This window comes from Heptranchias perlo, chromosome 2 (genome assembly GCF_035084215.1).
Source record: "Heptranchias perlo isolate sHepPer1 chromosome 2, sHepPer1.hap1, whole genome shotgun sequence".
NCBI classification, from domain to species: domain Eukaryota; kingdom Metazoa; phylum Chordata; class Chondrichthyes; order Hexanchiformes; family Hexanchidae; genus Heptranchias; species Heptranchias perlo.
In genome coordinates this window covers 108,307,973-108,329,960 of record NC_090326.1, presented here as the reverse complement: position 1 = coordinate 108,329,960, position 21,988 = coordinate 108,307,973, and the positions used below count along the sequence as shown (strand labels likewise).

The 21,988-nt window shown below is 41.4% G+C and overlaps 1 protein-coding gene across 3 annotated transcripts in view; it reads right to left on the bottom strand.

The window, feature by feature from the left end:
• The window catches only part of ezh2 (enhancer of zeste 2 polycomb repressive complex 2 subunit), a 105,308-nt gene that overhangs the window by 56,105 nt on the left and 27,215 nt on the right, over positions 1-21,988 (bottom strand). For all 3 annotated transcript variants that reach the window (XM_068005628.1, XM_068005637.1, XM_068005644.1), the window contains exons 3-6: positions 9,460-9,588; positions 3,604-3,723; positions 2,819-2,939; positions 1,717-1,905 (exon numbers count right to left, since the gene is read on the bottom strand). In XM_068005628.1, the coding sequence (XP_067861729.1) occupies positions 1,717-1,905; positions 2,819-2,939; positions 3,604-3,723; positions 9,460-9,588 (559 nt within the window). The remainder of the gene's footprint in view (positions 1-1,716; positions 1,906-2,818; positions 2,940-3,603; positions 3,724-9,459; positions 9,589-21,988) is intronic.

Here is a 21,988-nt window from a genome sequence, read left to right as displayed (position 1 = left end):
CGGCCTCCTCCCGATATCCCCACCATCACAGAAGCCAGTCTCCAGCCAATTCGATTCACTCCACGTGATATCAAGAAACGGCTGAGGTCACTCGATACAGCAAAGGCTATGGGCCCCGACAACATCCCAGCTGTAGTGCTGAAGACTTGTGCTCCAGAACTAGCCACGCCTCTAGCCAAACTGTTCCAGTACAGCTACAACACTGGCATCTACCCGACAATGTGGAAAATTGCCCAGGTATGTCCTGTCCACAAAAAGCAGGACAAATCCAATCTGGCCAATTATTGCCCCATCAGCCTACTCTCAATCAGCAGAGTGATGGAGGGTGTCGTCGACAGTGCTATCAAGCGGCACTTACTCACCGATGCTCAGTTTGGGTTCTGCCAGGACCACTTGGCTCCAGACCTCATTACAGCCTTGGTCCAAACATGGACAAAAGAGCTGAATTCCAGAGGTGAGGTGAGAGTGACTGCCCTTGACATCAAGGCAGCATTTGATCGAGTGCGGCACCAAGGAGCCCTAGTAAAATTGAAGTCAATGGGGATCAGGGGGAAAACTCTCCAGTGGCTGGAGTCATACCTAGCACAAAGGAAGATGGTAGTGCTTGTTGGAGGCCAATCATCTCAGCCCCAGGAGTTCTTCAGGGCAATGACCTAGGCCCAGCCATCTTCAGCTGCTTCATCAATGACCTTCCCTCCATCATAAGGTCAGAAATGGGGATGTTCGCTAATGATTACACAGTGTTCAGTTGCAGCAACCCCTCAGATAATGAAGGAGTCCGTGCCCGCATGCAGCAAGACCTGGACAACATCCAGGCTTGGGCTGATAAGTGGCAAGTAACATTCGCACCAGACAAGTGCCAGGCAATGACCATCTCCAACAAGAGCGAGTCTAACCACCTCCCCATGACATTCAACGGCATTACCATCGCCGAATCCCCCATCAACATCCTGGGGGTCACAATTGACCAGAAACTTAACTGGACCAGACACATAACTACTGCGACTACAAGAGTAGGTCAGAGGCTGGGTATTCTGCGGCGAGTAACTCACCTCCTGACTCCCCAAAGCCTTTCCATCATCTACAAGGCACAAGTCAGGAGTGTGATGGAATACTCTCCACTTGCCTGGATGGGTGCAGCTCCAACAATACTCAAGAAGCTTGACACCATCCAGGACAAAGCAGCCCACTTGATTGGCACCCCATCCACCACCCTAAAACATTCACTCCCTTCACCACCGGCACACTGTGGCTGCAGTGTGTACCACCTACAGGATGCACTGCAGCAACTTGCCACGGCTTCTTTGACAGCACCTTCCAAACCCGCGACCTCTATCACCTAGAAGGTGAAGAGCAGCAGGCACATGGGAACACCACCTGCACGTTCCCCTCCAAGTCACACACCATCCCAACTTGGAAATATATCACTGTTCCAGTATTTTGACCCAGCATAGATGAAGGAACTCCCTTCCTAACAGCACTGTGGGAGAACCTTCACCACATGGACTGCAGCGGTTCAAGAAGGCGGCTCACCACCACCTTCTCAAGGGCAATAAATGCTGGCCTCGCCAGCGACGCCCACATCCCGTGAACGAATAAAAAAAAATTATAAAAACAGCCTAATTCTAGGAGAGGTACTATTTCAATTGGTTGGATATTAAAAAAAGCCATATACTAAAAGACTATAATATAAAACATACAAAAATACACCCTTACCATCCATGTTGATCTCCTGATAATCTTTTCTGGACTCGTTGCTTTCTTCTTTGATGTCACTTCCATCAGTCTTCTCAGATTTATTCTCCTGATCCTCCTCCTCATCATCATCCTCTTCATCATTATCACTGTACTGAGTCAGAGCATTCACCAGCTCTACAAAGATCTCATCATTGATAAAACCACATTCTGCAATATTGAAAGAACCATTACATAAAAAGTTGAGAGAGCCAAATGGCAAAGATTTGAATCTACATCTTGCTTTTGAAGTATCTTTGCCATTCCTCCTAAAAAAAAAATCCTTTTATCTTTGAAATATCTGCTTATTTTACAAAATTTCAGGTTTTATGCTATATATGTTCTCAAGTTCAGGGTGGATGCTTTGGTGAAGGGGGACTGTAAAGGAAATATGATTTACATATAGGTACAATACAGATTGTCAGCAAGTGCGATGGTGGTTGCAGATTTAAATCCCAATGAAACAAAAACATGCACAGAAGGGAACACAATATCAGGAAAGGGGATGGAGCTTCCACAAGCAACAATGTTTCTGTACTCTTGTGACAGTCATGTGAAATCTGCATTATAATTTGGAAACAGCAAATGAATACTCTTATTTTGGTCTACCTGCATGTTTCTATTGTATTCTCACTTTTTACATTTTATTAAAATATATAAGCACAGAGATTAAAGATCTGAAGAAATGTCACCCCACAAAGTGGTAGACAATGAACAAATTTCCATTAAAGCAGTAATACTAAGTCAAGTAACTGCTTTGGGGAAAATGCTGACTGAACACCTGGTTAATGACCGATTAAAACAGATTCTCAAAGACTTGGTGGAGCACAATGCATCTGCTTCTGAACCAATGAAATGCTATTTGTAGAGTGCAACTGGTCCATCCTGCAGATGGACATCCTGGAGTTTCACCAAATTATCTTTGAGATTGGGAAAAAGTCTGTTTTTTTCTCCTTTTAGAATTTTTTTTGTACATGGTTCTCACATTCCATACTTTGGAAAACTTAAAAACATCATTACAAGTAGTGAACTAAAACTCCTATGCAAACTACTACTCCAGTGTAAAACAGATGAAAAGTCTTACCTCTGTCTCCATGCACCTTTCCATCATAGTTTTTGATGAGTTCTTCAATGAAAGTCCCATCCTGATCCAAGATTTCATCCCCCATGTAAGGAATGTTGTGTAAAACAGTTTCATCTTCCACCTTAAATTTTTAAGAAAAAGCCCCTTACATCTAGTCATACACAGAAAAGTGGTAGAGTGAGTATTTGGAGTTCATCTTTGCACTAATTAGTGTAAAATTCAGATATATGTTGCATCTTTGTGGGTTATTCCCCCCCCCCAAATGTCTACGCAGACATTTTTATAAGAAACCTTCTACCATAAGCCCTAATGATTTTTTTGGGGTGGAGAAAAGCCAGACTTACAACAATAGTGTGCAAAGTCAAGGTTCAAAAGCATGATTTCCAGTAATGATAGCAAGGTCAAAATCTGTTCTTTAGAAAGTAGAATACTTGCAATTGTCTATTAAATGTAGACACTGGAGCAGGTTTTCTTCTGTTAAAAAAAAATTCTGGTATTGTATCATGTTCTCTGCAAAATTTAGCTAGTACTTGCATGAAAAATGTCTGTCATTTCAGTCATTAATGAATGGAATAGGAGCTGACTATTGTGTATTATAACATTAACTAATTTTTGAACACTCAGTTCTGAACCAAAACAGAAATTAAGTGAAAAGATTCTCCCTTTGTCCAAATAAGAATACAATATTAAGCATTTTTAGTGGTAAAACCATTTACTATTCATGGATGCAATGGAAATTTAAAAAAATTGAAAACATAAGTTTTGCATATGCCTGAACCACATACCATGAAATTTTGCTGAAGGGGAGACCAGGAATACATAACTGGGATTGAGGCCACTGCATTCAAGGTCTTCAGGGGGATGACCTGTTTCGGAAACTCAGGGAATCCACTCTCCACAGCACACTGGAAAGAAATAAAATATTTTCAGGACAGATTGTAGAAATACACCACAGTGATGAAACTGATGTTCCAGCTCAACTAAATAAATAGTGTAAAGCGAAGATGGTGTCACAAGGCTATAGTATAAGTTTTGAGCAATAAATAAAAAATGAGTAATAGACACAGTCATTCAGTATGTGATCTCGAAACTCATTCACATAGCGTTGTATGTGCAGTTTAACTTTTATTGCATTTGGTAAAACGGCAAGACAAAAAACAGTACGCGAGTGTTTTTTGATCGCTATGTGCGCTTTACTTGCTAAAATGGTGTGTAACACGGTGAAAATGCTATGGAAAAACAAGCAACATTATATGGACAGGGGAGCTGCCATTGTGGTCAGCTCAAACAATTGGAATAATCACCGCTGGGCAGCAGAAAGCAAGCCCAACCAATAATGAGCAACTCCAACAGGGCACCTCATGGCAAAGGGCAATCAGCATCCAACTGCTAAGATGTGTTGTGTCTGATAAACCAAGGTTTGGAATTCTGACATGAATAAGAGAAAGACTGCAAAGTTTCACACTGAACAATAGTAGATGTTTACATAAATATACACATGAAATAAATTTAATACAAAAATACACTTTTAAACAAAGATGTGAAGATGCTGCTCTTTGCCCAATTCTTTCTTAAAAATAGTATGAATAGTAAAATGTGTTAGTTATAAGTTTAAAAAATATATATACTCCTGATTTGTCTTGCTCCTGTCATTTTACTGCTTTGGATTTAGAGCCCATCTAAATGTTTTTTTTTAAATTCATGTGTTCCGACTGGCTAGGCAGGTTCCAAAAACTTGGTATTTAGCCAATCAATGGAGTGAACTATGAAGTTTGACCCAATAACATTGATGAATGACTAAGTAATTGTATGGTTCACATTTGGAATCTGCCAACAAGATGTAAATCAACAAGTGTCAGTTGGCCATCTTGTGGACACTGCCCAAAGTATTAAATTGTACCCCCACCCCCTAGTCTCTGCCATATACCGAAAAACCTCAAGTTTTAGCCTCAGACTGCTATGGCCTCTTATTGCGCATGCAAGGATTATTTTTTTTAAAAACAGAATGGACAATTTTAGACAGGTAGAAATGCACAATTATTGGACCACCCAGTTGGCTGATTTATTTAGTGCCAAATAAGAAAGGCTTGATTTCCAGAATACTGCAGCACATTCTGGATTAGGTAAGAAACTGGGGTCACAAGAGACCAGAGGCAAGAAAACAGATACAATGTAACAGCTGGATTAGAGACAAGAGAAAAACAGATTAGCTGAATTACTGGGCTAGAGAGAGATAGGCTGATGTGACGAATTGCTTGAGATCATTCATCATAATAACACTTGCCATTAATGCCAGCCGAATGAATAGAAGAAATAAGGCAGAGCTACTGCAGATGAACACTCAATTCACCCAGGTGGTGATTTTAACTAAGGAGAAGTTAGAGTTGACCAGATTCAATTTTTTTTTTTGACAGAAAATTGAGACGGTCTGGAGTTATCATAATTAGTACAGGGTTTAACTAAGGCCATTAACTCCCCAAAGCAGTACGTAGCTGCTCAGAAATAAGTCACTTTATAACTGTATTTTTCCCATATGGATAAAGTGCCAAGCATCAATTAACCATAAAATTACATATTTTAAGACTATTCTTTGATTTCAATACAATACTTAGCAAGGCATGAATGCCCACCATGGTTCTCATGACTAATACTAGACCAAACTAAAACTAACAAACTCAATAACAAAGATAGTGTGGCACAGTATTTAATATTCTCTACATTACAACAATGACTACTTCAAAAGTACTTTATTGGCTATTAAGTGCTTTGGAACATTCTTAGTGAAAAGTAAATTCTCTTTCTAATAGGATCAATTCACAAAACACCCTTTTTAATATATTTCATACAGTTTGAAAGCAACAGAACTTTTGGATGCAATTGTCTTTTAACATGATGAACAATGTCAATTTCAGTTCATTCATGAAATACAGGCAGAACTCAAAGCCTATTAGGAGTGTTCCTCAGATTGAAAGAGTCTAAAAGCCTTGAAGTCAAGACTTGCCAATCATCCCTGGTACATAGAATATACAGCACAGAAACAGGCCACTGGGCCTAACAGATCAATGTGGGTGTTTATGCTCTAAGCAAACTTCCTCCCACCCCTCTTCATTTAACCCTATCAGTATAACCTATTCCTTTCCCCCTCATGTGTTTATCTAGCTTCCCCCTAAATGCATCTATGCTAATCGCTTCAACTACTCCTTGTGGTAACGAGTTCCACATTCAAACCACTCTCTGGATAAAGTTTCTCCTGAATTTCCCATTGGATTTATTAGTGACTATCTTACATTTGTGGCCCCTATTTTTGGTCTCCCCCATAAGTGGAAACATCTTCTCCACGTCTACCTTATCAAACCCTTTCATGATCTTAAAGACCTTTATCAGGTCACCCCTCAGCGTTTCATTGCTAGAGAAATGAGCTCCAGCCTGTTCAAACTTGCCTGATAGGTATAACCTCTCAGTTCAGGCATCATCCTTGTAAATGTTTTTTGTAGCTTCTCCAGTGCCTCTATATCCTTTTTATAATATGGAGACCAGAACTGTGTGCTGTACTCAAAGGGTGGTCTAATCAAAGTTCTATACAAGTTTAACATAACTTGTCTGCATTTCAATTCTATCCCTCTAGAAACAAACCCCTGTGCTTGGTTTGCATTTTTAAAAAAATGGTCTTATTAACCTGTGCACTATTTTTAGTGATTTATGCATTTGTACCCCTAGAATCCTTTGCTCCCCTACCCCATTTAGACTCTTATTTTCATTCTTCTTACCAAAATGCACCACTTCACATTGGTCTATATTTTTTTTTTAATTCATTCGTGGGATGTGGGCGTCGCTGGCAAGGCCAGCATTTATTGCCCATCCCTAATTGCCCTTGAGAAGGTGGAGGTGAGCCGCCTTCTTGAACCGCTGCAGTCCGTGTGGTGACAGTTCTCCCACAGTGATGTTAGGTAGGGAGTTCCAGGATTTTGACCCAGCGACGATGAAGGAACGGCGATATATTTCCAAGTCAGGATGGTGTGACTTGGAGGGGAACGTACAGGTGGTGTTGTTCCCTGCTGCCCTTGTCCTTCTAAGTGGTAGGGGTCGTGGGTTTGGGAATTGCTGTCGAAGAAGCCTTGGCGAGTTGTTGCAGTGCATCCGGTGGATGGTACACACTGCAGCCACGGTGCGCCGGTGGAGGAGGGAGTGAATGTTTAGGGTGTTGGATGGGGTGTCAATCAAGCGGGCTGCTTTGTCCTGGATGGCGTCAAGCTTGAGTGTTGATGGAGCTGCACTCATCCAGCAAGTGGAGCGTATTCCATCACACTCCTGACTTGTGCCTTGTAGATGGTGGAAAGGCTTTGGGGAGTCAGGAGGCGAGATACTTGCTGCAAAATACCCAGCCTCTGACCTGTTCTTGTAGCCACAGTATTTATGTGGCTGGTCCAGTCAAGTTGCTGGTCAATGGTGACCCCATGATGTTGATGGTGGGGGATTCGGCGATGGTAATGCCATTGAATGTCATGGGGAGGTGGTTAGATTCTCTATTGTTGGAGATGGTCATTGCCTGGCACGAATATTACTTGCCACTTATCAGCCCAAGCCTGGATGTCGTCCAGGTCTTGCTGCGTGCAGGCACGGACTGCTTCATTATCTGAGCGGTTGCGAATGGAAGTGAACGCTGTGCAATCATCAGCGAACATCCCCATTTCTGACCTTATGATGGAAGGAAGGTCATTGATGAAGCAGCTGAAGATGGTTGGGCCTAGGACCCTGCCCTGGGGAACTCCTGCAGCAATGTCCTGGGGCTAAGGTGATTGGCCTCCAACAACCACTACCATCTTCCTTTGTGCTAGATATGACTCCAGCCACTGGAGTTTTCCCCAATTCCCACTGACTTCAATTTTACGAGGGCTCCTTGGTGCCACACTCAAATGCTGCCTTGATGTCAAGGACAGTCACTCTCACCTCACCTCTGGAATTCAGCTCTTTTGTCCATATTTGGACAATGGCTGTGATGAGGTCTGGAGCCAAGTGGTCCTGGCAGAACCCAAACTGAGCATCGGTGAGCAGGCTATTGGTGAGTAAGTGCCGCTTGATAGCACTGTCGACGACACCTTCCATCACTTTGCTGATGATTGAGTGTAGGCTGATGGGGCAATAATTGGCCGGATTGGATTTGTCCTGCTTTTTGGGGACAGGACATACCTGGACAATTTTCCACATTGTCAGGTAGATGCCAGTGTTGTAGCTGTACTGGAACAGTTTGGCTAGAGGCGCGGCTAGTTCTGGAGCACAAGTCTTCAACACTACAGCTGGGATGCTGTCATATGCCTTTGTTGTATCGAGTGCACTCAGCAGTTTCTTGATATCACGTGGAGTGAAGCGGATTGGTTGAAGACTGGCTCCTGTGATGGTGGGGATATCGGGAGGAGGTCGCGATGGATCATCCACTCGGCACTTCCGGTTGAAGATGGTTGCAAACGATTCATCCTTGTCTTTTGCACTCACGTGCTGGACTCTGCCATCATTGAGGATGGGGATGTTTACAGAGCCTCCTCCTCCCTTTAGTTGTTTAATTGTCCACCACCATTCACGACTGGATGTAGCAGGACTGCAGAGCTTTGATCTGATCTGTTGGTTGTGGAATCGCTTAGCTCTGTCTATAGCATGTTGCTTCCGCTGTTTAGCATGCATGTAGTCCTGTGTTGTAGCTTCACCAGGTTGGCACCTCATTTTTAGGTACGCCTGGTGCTGCTCCTGGCATGCTCTTCTACACTTCTCATTGAACCAGGGTTGATCCCTTGGCTTATTGAAATTCATTTGCCAAATACAGGCTCATTCTGTAAGTTTATTAATGTCTTGTATTTTGCCGCAGTCCTCCTCAGTTTTAACTATAGCCCCTAATTTAGTGTCATCTGCAAATTGTACTTCCGATTCCAGAGTCCAATTAGTTTATGTAAATGGTGAACAAGTGGTCCCATCTTGTAGAACACCACGTACCACCTTTTACCAGTCTGAGTAACTATCCTTAACACCTCTGTTTTCTATTTTATAACCAACTTGCTATCCATTCTGCTACTTATCCCAACTCCACATGCTCTTACTCTAGTCATGAGTCTACTATACAGTACCTTATCGAAGGCCTTTTGAAAATCTAAATATATTACATCTACTGCATTACTGTGCCTACTTTTTCTGTTACTTCTTCGAAGAATAAGGTTGGTCAAGCATGACTTTTCCTTTTGAAATGCATACTGATTATTCTTTATTATATTTTCAATGTCTAGATGTTTTTCTATTACATCTTTCAGTAAGGATTCCTTTATCTTTGATAGATGGATTGATAGATAGGAGATATATCCTCCAAGTTTCATTAGTTTTATCAATTATCTCCCCCCTTTCTACCTTAAATGTCTTGTGATTAACAACACAAAACTATTTACAGAATACTGATTAACAGGTCCAAATCTCACATGTACAAAACATCTTTATCATGTACAAATTAATTCATAGCAGGCTTTGAAGCATTGCATGCGAGAAGGTAAGCAGTTGCCTTTTTACAGGGAGAATGACTGCATGTAAACAGCTAAACCAAGTTGGTAACGTGCTATGTACGATTACCAAATATGCTTTATCCTTTCTAACAAAATGTACTATACCTCTCTGGTACCACGCATTGTGCTCACAGAAGTCATAATGTGAACAGGTTGTATCCGGTGCTGTTTCCAATCCTGGTTCAAGATTTCTGTTTTTTCTTTGATTTTTTGGCGATTTGCGTTGAACATACACTGTGAAGAGAATCAAAGTACTAATTTAAATTGGACCACAAATCAAATGTAAAACATATTACCCACAACATTTCATATGCACCCCAGTCTCCATCCAACTTAACAAATGGAAAAGAAATAGGAGCACATACAATCAGAAAATTGCTCATCACCACCCTTCACAAAAGGTGTTGAAAAGCTTGTCAAAATTTGATAAGCACACAAGAAAAGAAATCATTTTCAGTGACTTGTTTGGGAGTCACTGACCTTAGCTCCCAACTATCCTTCTGCCATTGTTTTGGCAAATTAAAGGCTAACTACTCCATGTAAAAGAAAAAAAAGTTAGAGCCACAAAAACAGAAACTATGCATCACTAATCTCAATTACCTACCAAAAGGATGAAAAAATATGGATTATTTTCTCTAGTGGCAAATGGCTGTCTCGCGTCCCTTACAGTCACGTGACCAGACACTCCCATAGGCCCCCAGTAACCTTCACCTAACCTTTTTCCTGGGAGCTCTCCCACCAGCAACCTTCGTGTACATGCACTTAACCTCATCATCTGTATGCTATTAAAAGTCTCTGACCTGTACACATTTCCTGTTTACAAGACTTTGATTCCTATTGTCACTCTTTTCATCGCACGTGGCAATTTTTTTTCCATTATAAATTATTACACCCATATTTATAAATGAACATCGCTTAAGTAAACTTGTCACCTTGCAATTGCACAATCAGGCCACCAGATAGCATTATATTAAGTTTTCTCCAATTTGTTCAAAACACTTTCTAAAAAGTTTTCAACCATTTTTCCCCCTCAGTAATTGAAATTTCAATGTCTAAAATAAAGGGTTTAAACAAAATTGAAAGTGAAAAATAAAATTCACAATAGCACAATTACATTTTATCTTAATGCCTTATTTTTATCTTAATGTCTCTTAAAGCCTCAGCCTCTTGCAAACGCATGGGTTTACACTTGGTATTTTTGTATCATTGATTAAAAAATGGCAGTGAATGGATTTCATGGCTGTTGCAGCTTTGGGGGCCTCTGGCATCTTGCCACGAGGGGCAGTGGAGAATGCATGGAAGGTTAAGAGTGCAGTGAGTGATAACAGAGCCAGGTCCGGAGTGGGGAGGAGAGGTGGGGCAGTGAAGGAGTGCTGGAAGCGAGTAGGATTGGAGAGCATGAGTGACTGAGAGGGGGTTGATGGAAAGGGAACCATTGAGAGTCACATTTTCCTCAACACCACCCCCAAGTACAGCTTACAGCCATTGTTAACTCCTTTGCCCGCTGTACCATGACATCCACCACCCCAGTCTCAGTATCTCAAGACCCTCTTCATATCTATAGTTTCCTATTCCAGTCATCAATTTAGTGAATGTACAGTCTCTATGGCTTTAATGTCCTTCCCAGAAAAGGGCATCCAAAAATGCACATACTACTTTAACAGTAACCTAACAAAATATTGGATAAATGTATTATTTCTTTACTTATGCATGATAAACCCATCTGCAAGATCCAAAAGGCTATTTGTCGTTTTTAAGGCTTTATCTACTTATACTTGCACTTTCACTGAATTATGTTTCGAGCCCTCAGGACTCTGTTCATCCACACCCTTCAGCACATTTCCATTAATTGTATACTCCCATTCCTTGTTATGGTCTCCCAAAATCTATTACCTTAACACTTATCCATATTAAATTGCTCTCCTACCTATCTGACCATTCTGTTAACCTATCTATGACTTCCTGAAGTCTCATACAGTCCTCCTCACCATTTACCAAATCTCCTAAATGTGTTTATCAGCAGCAAATTTCAGGACTGTGTTCCCTGTGCCCAAGTCCTAATCATCTATATATACACAAAGAACAAAAGTGGGCCTAGCACTGACCCCTGGGATACACTATTTTCAATCCCTCTCCAAGCAATACCCATTTACCCTAACTCTGTTTCTTGTCCATCAATCAACTTTCTATCCATGCTGCTACATTTCCTTTTAGAACATAGACTTCTGAATTTTTCTAACAAGCCTTTTAGGAGACTTTATTGAAAGTGTTCTGAAAATCCATATATACATCCACTGTACTCCTTTTATCTATTCAATCATTTTTTTAAAAAAAAAGTCTTAAATTTTTCAAACTTCATGCTCTCTCTCCTTCATTAACCCATGTATTTCAAAATTCTTTAGTTTAAATTTTGAATTGTGGATTTTTTTTTAAGTTTGCAATCCGACATTAGAATAATTGCTCAAGCTACCCTATTTAACTTTCTCTCCCTTCTTGAACAAAAGGTGTTAAATTGACTACATTGTTGAAAACCCTTACTCTCTCCCACTCTGTTCCTCTGGGAGCGGCCTTCATATTTGCTCCCTTAAGTCGAAGGGTTGCAGATTTGAACGTATATGGTGCACAGCTGGTTTAGCCATTCATTACCAGATCTGATTGGACCACATTTCCCTCACCTCAGGTACTGGCTCCCTCCCTTTCAAATCTGCCATCACCACCCCCTCCCCCTCCTCAAACCCCTCTGTCCTTGCAAACTACCGCCCCATATCCAATCTCCCCTTCCTTTCCAAAGTTCTTGAACATGTTGCCTCCCAAATCTATGCCCGCAACTCTATTTGAACCTCTCCAATCAGGTTTCCGCCCTGGCTACAGCACTGAAACAGTCCTAATCAAAGTCACAAATGACATCCTCTGTGACAGTGATCAAGGTGCACTCTCTCCTTTCTCATCCATTCTGCAGCCTTTGACAGGAGTGACCACACCATGCTCCAACACCTCTTCTCCGTCATCCAGCTGAGTGGGACTGCCATTACTTGGTTCCACTCTTACCTATCCAGTTGTAGCCAGAGAATCTCCTGCAGTGGCTTCTCTTCCCATCCCCCCACAGTTAACGCTGGTTCCCTAAGGATCTATCCTTGACCCCCGCGTGTTTCTCATCTATGTGCTGCCGCTCTGCAAAATCATCCGAAGACATGACGTCAAGTTCCACATATACACTGACCAGACCTAACATCTGCCTCACCACCAGCTCTCTCAATACCACCACTGCCTGTGTTGTCAGACTGCTTGTCTGACATCCAGTCCTGGGTGAGCTGAAATTTCCTCCAACATTGGGAAGACCAAAGCCATTGCCTTCGGCTCCAGCCATAAACTCCATTCCCTAGTTGCCAATTCCATTCCCCTCTCGGTCCATCACAAAGACTGCCTACTTCTCACCCTCTATTACAATGTCTGTATCCGTCTTTACCTCAGATCATTTGCTGCTGAAACCCTCATCCATTCTTTTGTTACCTCCAGACTCTACTATTCCAATGCTCACCTAGCTGGCTTCCTATCTTCCACCCCCCATAAACTTGAGCTCATCCAAAACTCGGCTGCCCATATCCTAATTTGCACTGTTTCTTTCACTCATCACCCTTGTGCTCACTGACCTACATTGGCTCCTGGTCCACCAACGCCTCAATTTTAAAATTCTCATCCTTGTGTTCAAATCACTCCATGGCCTTGTTTCTCTGTAACCTCCCCCAGCCATACAACCCTTTGAGAACTCTTTACCTCCAATTCTGGCCTCTTGTGCCTCCTCCATTTCCTTTGCCCTGCCATTGGCGACCACAACTTCAACCACCTAGGCCCTAAGCTCTGGAGTTCCCTCTCTAAACCTCCTCTAAGACACTCCTTAAAACCTACCTCTTTGAGCCAGCTTTCCATCCTAATATCTTTTTCTTTGGCTCTGTGTCAATTTTTCTCTGATTACACTCCTGTGTATTGAGATGTTTTACTACATTAGAGGCACTATATAAATGTACATTGTTGTACTCTCCAGTCTCGCAATATAATGTGCATATTAAAAGGAGTGGAAAATTATGGTCAGAGCTTTTACTATTTCCTCTCTGACTCCAATAGTCTAGGGTGCATGCCAGTAGGGCCCGTTGACCTTGAGCTCTAATTTTTTTTTGAAGGTTTTCTCTAAGAATTCTCCACATCCTCCAGTCCACCTACATTCTCATTTCCATCATCATCTGGAAAAAATAGTGCAAAGTATTTAATATCTTCTTCCTCCACAATTAGACCACTCCCCCCCCCCCCCCACCCCACCTTTCATCCTGGAAGAGTATTACCCTCGCTAACCATTCTTTTCCTTTCTATAATCTTATAAACATCCTTAATGATTTTTTCGATGAGCCTGGTGCTCTATAAATTTATCAATTCAATAGTAGTCAGTGCTCTCAAATTTAAAAAGGTGCCTCTTTAGCCATGCTATACCATTTATCAGTAAACACATTCTCTGGAAACAACTTTTCAACAATGTACAGGTCTCAACTCCCCAAGGGCAACACCATAGGAGATTGACAAGTATTAAAAAAAAGTGCCAAATCATCCATGTTTGAGTGCCCATTTGTATCAGATTAGTCCACAAGAAACGACAATCAATGCATTAAGAACAGAGGAAATAGGAGCAGGAGTAGGCCATACGACCCCCTTGAGCCTGCTCCGCCATTCAATCAGATAATGCCTGATCTTCAATCTCAACTCCACTTTCCTGCCTGATCCCCACATCCCTTGAATTCCTCTAGAGTCCAAAAATCTACGTATCTCAGCCTTGAATATACTCAATGACTCAGCACCCCAAAGCCCTCTGGGGTAGAGAATTCCAAAGATTCACAACCCTCAGAGTGAAGAAATTCCTCCATCTAAGTCTTAAATGGCCAACCCCTTATCCTGCGACTGTGCCCTCTAATTCTAGACACTCCAGCCAGGGGAAACAACCTCTCAGCATCTACCCTGTCAAGCCCCCTCAGATTCTTATATGTTTCAATAAGATCACCTCTCATTCTTCTAAACTCCACAGAATATAGGCCCATTCTATTCAACCTCTCCTCATAGGACAACCCTCTCATCATAGAATCATAAAAAGTTATGGCACAGAAGGAGACCATTCAGCCAATCATGTCCATGCCAGCCAAAAAAGATCTATCCAGCTTAATCCCACTTTCAAGCACTTGGTCTGTAGCCCTGTAGGTTACGGCACTTCAAGTGCCCATCCAAGTACTTTTTAAATGAGTTGAGGGTTTCTGCCTTTTCCACCCTTTCAGGCAGTGAGTTCCAGACCCCCAACACCCTCTGGGTGAAAAGGTTTCTCCTCAGCTCCCCTCTAATTTCTTTAGATCTATTTCTACCAATTTCTTTAAATCAATGCCCCCTGATCAGACCCTTCTACTAAGGGAAATAGGTCCTTCCTATCCACTCTGTCTAGGCCCCTCCTAATTTTATATACTTCAATTAAATCACCCCTCAGCTTCCTCTGTTCCAATGAAAACAACCCCAGCCTATCCAATTTTTCCTCGTAGCTAAAATTCTGGCAACATCCTCGTAAATCTCCTTTGTATCTTTTCTAGTGCAATCACATCTTTCCTGTAATGTGGTGGCCAGAATTGTACGCAGTACTCAAGCTGTGGCCTAACTAGTGTTTTATAGTTCTAGCATAACCTCCCTGCTCTTATATTCTATGCCTCAGCAAATAAAGGAAATTATCCCCTATGCCTTTTTAAACCACCTTATCTACCTGTCCTGCTACCTTCAGGGATCTGTGGACATGCACTCCAAGGTCCCTTTGTTCCTCTACACCTCTCACTATCCTCCAATTTATTGCTTGCCTCGTTTGCCCTCCCCAAATGCATTACGTCACACTTCTCCAGATTGAATTCCATTTGCTTCTTTTCTGCCTACCTGACCAGTCCATTGATATCTTCCTGCAGTCTACAGCTTTCCTCCTCACTATCAACCACATGTCAATTTTTGTATCATCTGCAAACTTCTTAATCATGCCCCTTACATTTAGATCTAAATCAAGAATATATACCACAAAAAGCAAGGGACCTAATACTGAACCCTGTAGAACCCCACTGGAAACAGCCTTCCAGTCACAAAAACACCCAATCATTACCCTTTGCTTCCTGCCATTGAGCCAATTTTGGATAAAACTTGCCACTTTCCTTTGGATCCCATGGGCCTTTAGTTTTCTGACCAGTCTGCCATGCACAACCTTGTCAAAAGCCTTGCTAAAATTCATGTAGACTACATCAAACACACTACCCTCATCGACCCTCCTTGTTACCTCCTCAAAAAATTCAATTAAGTTAGTCAGACACTACCTTCCCTTAACAAATCCATGCTGACTGTCTTTGATTAACCTGCGACTTTCTAAATGACAATTTATACCGTCCCTCAGAATTGTTTCCAATAATTTGCCCAACCACCGAGGTATGGCTGACTAATTACTCAGTCTATACTTTTCTCCCTTTTTAAAACAATGGTACAACATTCGCAGTCCTCCACTCCTTCGGCATCATGCCTGTAGCCAGAGAAGATTTGAAAATAATGATCAGAGCCTACGCTATTTCATCCCTTGCTTTTCAACAGCCTGGGATACATTTCATCCGTGCCTGGTGATTTATCTACTTTCAAAGCTGTTAATTCCCTTAAGATTTCCTCCTTCACTATGTTTATCCCATCCAATATTTCACACTCCTCCTCCTTAACTACAAATGTCTGCATCGTCCCCCTCTTTTGTGAAGTCAGACGCAAAGTATTCATTAAGAACCATACCCACATCTTCCACCTCCACACATAGGTTACCTTTTTGGTCTGTAATAGGCCCTACTTTTTCCTTAGTTATCCTCTTGCTCTTAATGTATTCATAAAACATCTTTGGGTTTTCCTCGTCTGTATCTTTTCATGCCCTCTCTTTGCTTTCCTAATCTTTTTAATTTCACCCCTGCACTTTCTATACTCCTCTAGGCTCTCTGCAGTATTGAGCTCTCGGTGTCTGACACAAGCTTCCCTTTTTTGCCTTATCTTACTGTGTATGCTCCTGGACATCCAGGTGGCTCCAGATTTGGCATTCCTACCCTTTTTCTTTGGGGGAACACATTTGCTCTGAACCCTCACTATCTTCCCCTTGAATGCCTCCCACTGTTCTGACACTGATTTATCTTCAAGAAGCCATTTCCAGTCCACTTTTGCTAAATCACTTCTCAGCTTAGTAAAGTTTGTCTTTCCCCAATTGAGAACTTTTACTCCTGGTCTATCTTTGTCCTTTTCCATAACTACGCTAAATCTAACTGAATTATGATCACTACCACCAAAATGCACTCCCACTAAAAATGATCTGTTTATCCCTGCTCTCTTTTCTGTCTGTTAACCAATCCTGTATTCATGCCAACGTGTTACCCCCAACCTCATCCTAGGAATTAATCTAGTGAACCTTCGTTGCACCGCCTCTAAAGGCAAGTATATCCTTCCTTAGATAAGGAGACCAAAACTGTACACAGTACTCCAGGGTGAGGTCTCACCAAAGCCCTGTACAATTGTGGTAAAGCTTCCTTACTCTTGTACTCCAACCCCCTTGTAATAAAGGCCAACATGCCATTTACTTTCCTAATTGTTTGCTGTACCTGCATGCTAACTTTTTGTGTTTCTTGTACGAGGACACCCAAGTCTCTCCGGACAACAACATTTAATAATCTCACCATTTAAAAAATATTCTGTTTTTCTATTCTTCCCACTAAAGTGAATAAACTCACATTAAACTCCATCTGCCACCTTCTTGCCCACTCACTTAACCTGTCTATATCCCTTTGCAGACTGTCTTCCTCACAGCTTACTTTCCCATCTAGCTTTGTAGCAGCAGAAAACTTGGATACATTACACTCGGTCCCTTCATCCAAGTCATTAATATAGGTTGGAAATAGCTGAGGTGCAAGCACCGATCCTTGCAGCATCCCAGTAGACACAGCCTGCCAACCTGAAAATGATCCGTTTATCCCTACACTGTTTTGTCCGTTAACCAATCCTCTATCCACACTATGTTACACCCAACCCCATGAGCCTTTATCTTGCGTAATAACCTTTTACGTGGCACTTTATCGAATGCCTATTGAAAATCCAAATATGTTACGTCCACTGGTTCCCCATTATCTACCCCGCTAGTTACAGCCACAAAAAACTAACATTTGTCAATCACAATTTCCCTTACATAAAACCATGTCGACTCTGCCTAATCATATTATGATTTCTAAATGCCGTTACCACTACCTTAATAACGGATTCCAGCATTTTCCGGACGACTGTCAGGCTAACTGGCCTGTAGTTCCCTGTTCTCGCTCCCTCCTTTCCTGAATAGCGGGGTTATATTTGCTACCTTCCAATCCACTGGGACCATACCAGAATCTAGGAAGATCATAACCAATGCATCTACTATCTCTGCAGCCACCTCTTTTAGAACCCTCGGATATAGGCCATCAGATCCAGGGGATTTGTCAGCTTTTCGTCCTATTAGTTTCTCAAGTACTTTTTCTCTACTGATGTTAATTACTTTATGTTCCTCACTCTCATTAGCCCCTTGGTTCCCCATTATTTCTGGTGTGCTTTGAGTCTTCTACTGTGAAGACAGATACAAAATATTTGTTTTAACACATCTGCCATTTCTTGATTCCCCATTATAATGTCTCCTGTCTCAGCCTCTAGGGGACCAACATTCACTTCTGCTACTCTCTTCCTTTTTACATACTTTTAGAAGCTCTTACAATCAGTTTTTATATTTCTTGCTAGTTTACTTTCATATTCTATTTTCTCCCTTTTTAATCAATTTTTTGGTCGTCCTTTGCTGGTTTCTAAAACTCTCTCAATCCTCAGGCTTACTACTCTTGGCAACATTATAGGCTTCTTTTAATCTAATACTATCCTTAATTTCTTTAGTTAGCCATGGATGGATCACTTTTCCAATGGAATTTTTATTTTGCAATTGAATGTGTATTTGTTGAGAATATTGAAATATTTCTTTAAATGTTTGCCATTATTTATCAACTGTCATACCCTTTAAACTAATTTCCCAATCTACTTTAGCCAACTCACCCCTCATACCTATGTAATTGGCTTTAAGTTTAAGACTCTAGTATGTCACTCTCAAACTCAATGTGAAATTCTATCATATCATGGTCACTTTTCCCCAGAGGATCCTTTACTGTGAGATTATTAATTAACCCTGTCTCATTACACAATACAAGATCTAAAATAGCCTGTTCCCTGGTTGGTTCCATGACACATTTATTGTTCTATGAAATAGTTTTGAATGCATTCCATGAACTCGTCCTCCAGGCTACTTTTGTCAATTTGATTTGTCCAGTCTATGAAGATTAAAGTCCCCCATGATTACTGCATTACCTTCCTATTATTTCATGATTAATTCTCTGTCCAATGATATAGCTACTATTAGGGGGCCAATAAACTACTCCCACCAGTGTTTTCTGCCCCTTGTTATTTCTTATTTCCACCCATTTGGATTCTACTACCTGATCTTCCAAGACAAGATCTTTTCTCACCACTGTCCTTATGTCATCCTTTATTATCAAGGCGACACCCCCACCCCCTTTTCCATTCTGCCTGTCTTTTCTAAACGTCGTGTACCTGGAATATTTAGTTCTCAACCTTGGTCACTTTGCAACCATGCCTCTGTAATGGCTATTAGATCAAACCCATTTATCTCTATTTGTGCAAAGAATTAATCTATCTTGTTACGAATGCTCCGTGCATTCAGATAAACAGCTGTTAGTTTTGACTTTTTAAAAACCATTTTTCCTGCTTTGACATTATTTACTGATGCTCTATTATTGGTAAACACTCTGTCCCTTCCTGCCACACTCTGCTTATCTATATCCAAATTACCACACTGCTCTGTTGCCTTGACTTGTCACATTAGATTTCTAAATTTCCCCTCACCTGACCCCTTCCCTCCCCTCCCCTTTTTAGTTTAAAGCCCTACCCACAGGCACGTGTGGCCGGACAAGTGAGCAGCAGCCAAAACTAGAGGTCAGAGGAGTGGTAGGATAGAGCAGTGGGTAGTGCTGATGGCCATGCTGGTAGACATCACAAGTTATAAGTAACCAGTTTGTTTTTTCATTTTTGGTGGGTGGCTATGCAGAATTAAGCAGTGAACTACAACAGCAACTGGATTCTGCCACCCCCTCCAAAATATTTGATTGGCTGTTTTTCTTGATAGAAATTTATGAACCCCTTTGATATATATTAATGATCTGATACAGGGCATAATTTCAAAGTTTGCAGATGACACTAAACTCAAATGTAGTAAATATTGAGGAGGGTAGTAAGAGACTTCAGGAGGACAGACAGACTGGTGAAATGGACAGAAACATGGCAGGTGTAATTTAACACAGAAGTGTGTAGTGATGCATTTTTGTAGGAGAATGAGAGGCAATATAAACTAAATGGTACAATTTTAAAAGAGGTACAGGAACAGAGGGAGGGGGGGCGTACATATAAAAAATTTTGAAAGTGGCAGGGCAAGTTGAGAAGGCTGTTAAAAAAGCATATGGGATTCTTGGCATTACAAAAAGAGACAGAACATAGGAACAAAAGTAAGGAAGTTATGCTAAACCTTTATAAATACTGGTTAAGCCCCAGCTGGAGTAGTGTGTTCAATTCTGGGCACCACACTTTAGGAAGAATGTTAAGGCCTCAGAGGGTGTAGAAGAGATTTACTAGAATGGTACCAGGGATGCTGGACTTCAGTTATGTGGAGAGACTAGAGAAGCTGGGATTGTTCGCCTTAGAGCAAAGAAGGTTACGGGGAGATTTAACAGATGTTCAAAATCATGAAGGGTTTTGATAGAATAAATAAGAAACTGTTTCCAGTCGCAGAAGGGTCGGTAACCAGAGGGCACAGATTTACAGTAATTGGCAAAAGAATCAGAGGCAACGAGAATTTTTTTTATTAAACGCAATGAGTTATGATGATCTGGAATGCACTACCTGAGAGGTGGTGGAAGTAGATTCAATAATAACTTTCAAAAGGGAACTGGATAAATACTTGAAGGGAAAAAATTTGCACGGCTATGGGGAAAGGGCAGAGAAGTGGGACTAATTGGATAGCTCTTTCAAAGAGGTGGCACAGGCACCATGAGCCAAATGGCCTCCTCCTGTGCTGTATCATTCTATGAGCTAGCACAAAACTTGGACATGAACTAACACTAAACCAAATCAGAAAGCTTATGCTTCAGTCTTCAGACAAAAAAATCTGAACTAGCAGATCTCCAGTGACTTTGTAGATTCCATGACTCTCACTGTGCTATCTGATTACCTGTCCAACATTGAGGCATGGATGAATGAGAACTTATTTTGCAGCTCAACAATGGCAAGACACGAGCCACCTTGTTTAGCCACCCCTAGATACCTGCAGCTTAGTCTGATCCCATCCCCCTTCCTGAATGTCCACTCAAGCTGAACCATGTGTTCTGCTTGACCCAGGGCTGAGCTTCAAATTCCACATCCAGTGCAAGACCACTGGTTTCAAATCATAGCTGGCTAGTTATTGACCACTTTAATTTGATTACTGCTTGCTGGAAATAACCAGCTTGTACCCAAAATATTAATTATTTTGTCTTGTGCTAAATGTCAACAGGCAAATGAGTCACTTCAGGCTAGTTGGACTGCTTAAACTGGTGTTTGATGCAAAGTTCAACCAAGTGTTAGAAACAATTGATATTGTTCAAAAATTGTTTCCAGTCAGGTTGGCCTCAACTGTCTGATGAGTTATGGGATAGAAAATTAACAGGCTTTCATGTATTCTGTCCAGAAAGCTGTAATTGTTTAACAGCTTAATTAACAGGTTGTGCAGAAAAGAGACATTATTTATTCAATGAAGAAACTCTGTCTGCAAGGCTCACTTAGCTTGGCAGTGGCCTGGAAGGGAATGTAAGTTTTGAGACAGGTTTCTGGGAGACAAACCTAATGCCTTTGAACCCTATGGTTGGTTATTAACAGCTTTACTTATATATGAAACATTGTTTTGTTCTGAATGATACTGTCTCAATTGAGTCTGCACATAAAGAAGGGCATAATAAGGGTCCTATATCAAGATTTCCTTAGTGAATCTCTTCACTCAGCAATTGACCAAGTTGACGCTCGTGTAAGTAATCCATGAATGCCCGTTTTCACAGATGTGAGCTCATTACTGCGATGTAGGTGCTGCTTGAAAGCACTCAATGACTCCTGGATGATAATTGGGAGGAGGCTGATAGGATAATAAATGGCTGGGCTAGAATTATGTTTTTTGTGCTTAGGACATACAGGGCAATCTTGAACATTGTTAGGTAGATGCCAGTATCATAGCTGCACTGGTAAAGCTTGGCTTGAGCAGCAGCTAGTTCTGCTGCTTTTCTTTTGTTCATTCTCAGGATGAGAGAGTCATTGGCAGAGCAGATATTTATTGCTCTGCCAAACCTAGTGGTTTGATACAACTGAGTAGCTTGCTAAGCCACTTCAGAGGGTAGCTAAGAGTCACATATAAGCCAGGTGGGGTAAGGATGGCAGGTTTTCTTTCCTAATGGGCATTAATGAA